A 3,464-nucleotide genomic window follows, 5' to 3' on the forward strand; every position below is an offset into this window, starting at 1 on the left:
GTCAGCTTGTTGTGGGGGGGTCTGAATGATGTCATCAGTCAGCTTGTTGTGGGGGGGTCTGAATGATGTCATCAGTCAGCTTGTTGTGGGGGGGTCTGAATGATGTCATCAGTCATCTTGTTGTTGGGGGGTCTGAATGATGTCATCAGTCATCTTGTTGTGGGGGGGTCTGAATGATGTCATCAGTCAGCTTGTTGTTGGGGGGTCTGAATGATGTCATCAGTCATCTTGTTGTGGGGGGGTCTGAATGATGTCATCAGTCATCTTGTTGTGGGGGGGTCTGAATGATGTCATCAGTCATCTTGTTGTGTTCTCCTCCTGCAGCCTGTAGCCCCTCAGAGCTCAGCTCCCTCCACCAAGGAGAAAACGGGTTCCGTCAGTCTTACCGGACCGTCCAGAAGAAAGCTCTGCCCGCCATCCCCGACCAGGACTCTCGACCCGAGCCGCAGGCTCTCCATGAGAACCGCAGTCCAGATCTGCAGCGTCCCCATAAAAAACCCCCATCGCCTCATCGTTACCGTCTCGACCCTGACTCGGACCCTCGTGACCCACAAGACGTGCCTCTGCTCCCACGGCGGTACAGTGACGACCCGCCGCCACACAGAACCGGTCGGACTCAGCGTCAGCAGAACTCTGAGGAGGAGGACAAACCCCACAGGTACGGATCATTTGTTCTCTGGTTCTGTCACACAGAACAAGAGGTGAACGTCTGTGCTGTTCCACAGGTGGAACCCTCGATCAGAACATCTGCACAGGAAGAMGTACCGCTGCTCCGGACAGACGGGCTCGCTGGATGAGCTGGAGGAGTTCGCCTCTTCTTACAGGCAGAGAGGAGGAAGAGGAGCAGAACGCAGGGATGAAGAACAGGTGGACTACGAGGTGGAGCTGCTGGAGTTCAGTCGGTACCCGTCCTACAGAAACGGACCTTCTCAGCACTATTACAACAGTGATCCTGAGGACAACAGTGAGGATGGACACAGACAGACTGGGAGACACAGACAGGACATAAGTCCTTTACCGTCTCCTAAAAGGAAGGAGGACAGAGAGGGAACTGTCCCACCTCCTCCCACCAGGAGTCCAGCTCCGGGTTCTGCTGGAGAAAAGGACTACGATCCCTCATTCCTGGACAGTCTTCTGGATCGGAAGGCCAAGTTGCGTGGAGCGGGTCAGGGGAAGGGCGGGGCCCGGCCCGAGGACGACTCCGACACGCCCTCCAAAGGCAGCTCGAAAAAAAGCAGCCGGGAGTCCAACCGGCACCACGGCCACTCACCTGCGACCAGAACCGAGGCAGGCTCCGCCCCTTTCTTTGAGTCTGACAGAACCAGAACAGAGCGTCCGTCACCGAGGCCGCTCCCTGCACACAGTCGCTCCTCTCCACCTGGTCTGTCCCCCCAGGACCACCGGGACGAGGCCAGAGACAAGTCCCGCAAAGTGGTGAGTCCCTCCTGCTGCTGTAATACATTWTTAACATTATTAAGAATTTACCATTATTTTTTAATAAGCTTCAGATAAGGGTGGGGTTAAATATGTTTTTACTTCTTCCCATTCATTTTCAGATATGTTTATTTTGTAAACTTTGTTATCACTTTTTATCAGTTTTGTTTTGTTTTGTATATATTTTTGAAATTAACTAAGTATTACTGTGTTTACAAAAACATAAATATTACTGTTTTTATTTTAAAAAAGTGTTGTTTCACTGGTTTGAAGTGAAACTTTAGTGTTTGATAAACCAGATGCTTGTTCCAGTGTTGTTGTGATGGTGTGTTCATGGACCAAAGAAAAGGTTGGATTTCTCAGAACTGACCAGAAAAAAATTGGATTTGTAAAAATTTGTTCATATGGGTTCTGATTTTAGCTGATCAAGATGAAAACCAGCTGATACCRGTTCAGACCGATCGCTCGATGTGTCCCTGAAGAAAACAGCTGATATTTGTTTTGGTTTTTTTTGGAGGACGTCATTCAGACATTGTTCTGCTCATATATTCAGCCGCTCATTTAACCAACATTTGGAGCGGTGGAGGTGTCGTGTTACTGATGATAATCTGTCAGAAGCGTTTAGATCTGTCATGGAAATATTTATTTAACAAAAACAGAAATACCTGGTCCAAGAATAAAGGYACTCCATGGAATGATCAGCTGAGTTTTATTGCAACAACAGGAAACACAGAACGACATCGAGCCATCAGACTGTCCCCCTGCTCTCTGCTCCTTCTTCCCACTCCTGCTCCCTGACCTTTTTGAAGCAGTTGAGGCCTCATATACATACTGTTTAACAAACACCATTATGTCATCTTTAATAAAGAAAGATTTCATTCTAAGGAAATGCTGGATCAAGGGAAAACACAACGATAAACACAAGTGATATCTAAGAATGACTGTTAGCAAATGTTCTGACTTTAATCATTCTATTGATAGCATGTCATGAAAAACTGGGTCATTAAAGTATGTCATGAATTATTGGCATAAACCAAAAAGTATTATTTCCATTACACCTCCCCCATCTGATCATAAAATGATCAATAAAACAAAAACAACCCTTTAATGTATTAAAAAATAATAATTATGTCAACACAAAGCTATACTAAAAGCTATGTACTTTTCTAAAATCCCAACCCCAGTAATTAAATTTGTATTCTACCCAGACCAACATTTATCATCAGGGTGGTTGTAAATACCAGTGTTTCCCCTACCATTGTACAGGCATGGAGGGGCGCCCCTCTAAGAATTTCACGGCATGTAGTCATTTTTATTTAAATAAGGCCAGATCAAGTCGAGAGCTATTTTTTGCGTCCCTCCATATCCACCTCTCGCCAAACTTGGTGGGGTGGGGGGACTGCGCAGAGCGAGGCTGACCGCTGTGTGTGGTCCTCACAAAGATAGAAAGATGAGCGCACGTGTGCGGACCAAAGCACGACTATAACTCAGCCAGATGCACAATGAAAACTCTGCTTTTTTTAAACCACGTAGCACCGTTGCGACAGCTTTGTAAGCTTCTTTTCCTTTCTTTAAAAGAAAACGCGACAGGTGAAGCCACAGCATGGTTACCTTATCAATAATTACTTTTATAGATTACAGCAAGAATCACCAACACTGACCCTGCGTGTGACCAGGTTCCTGTGAGCAGGGTTCGACAAATCCTTTTGGCCGACTGCCCAGGGCAAAACCCATATTAGGGCAGGTAAACCATTTCTTTAGTTTTTTATAGAGCCGTTTATTCAAAATATTCTGAAAACAAATGAAGAAATATAGCGTTTTAAAACACGTATAGAGAGAATAAATCCTCAGAAAATTTCCCCCTCCTCTGTAGAAAAGTTTCGTCGGGTTGCAGGATCATTTCCTCCTCCCTCCTGATGCACGTCGCACAGAGCTTTTCACACCCAAGTGTTCGGAGAAAAACCTTGTTTTTATGTATTGTTCCCCACAGAGATGATAAAAAGATGTGGACGTTGGATCAGTCATAAATC

At 45.9% G+C, this 3,464-nt stretch overlaps 1 protein-coding gene across 4 annotated transcripts in view; it reads left to right on the top strand.

The window, feature by feature from the left end:
* LOC106510806 (immunoglobulin-like domain-containing receptor 2) overlaps window positions 1–3,464 on the top strand; it is a gene marked incomplete at its 5' end in the record, with an annotated part of 13,069 nt that overhangs the window by 7,904 nt on the left and 1,701 nt on the right. For all 4 annotated transcript variants that reach the window (XM_013999527.1, XM_013999528.1, XM_013999530.1 and 1 more), the window contains 2 exon segments: window positions 325–658; window positions 726–1,434. In XM_013999527.1, the coding sequence (XP_013854981.1) occupies window positions 325–658; window positions 726–1,434 (1,043 nt within the window).

This window comes from Austrofundulus limnaeus, unplaced genomic scaffold (genome assembly GCF_001266775.1).
Source record: "Austrofundulus limnaeus strain Quisiro unplaced genomic scaffold, Austrofundulus_limnaeus-1.0 Scaffold2328, whole genome shotgun sequence".
NCBI classification, from domain to species: Eukaryota; Metazoa; Chordata; class Actinopteri; order Cyprinodontiformes; family Rivulidae; genus Austrofundulus; species Austrofundulus limnaeus.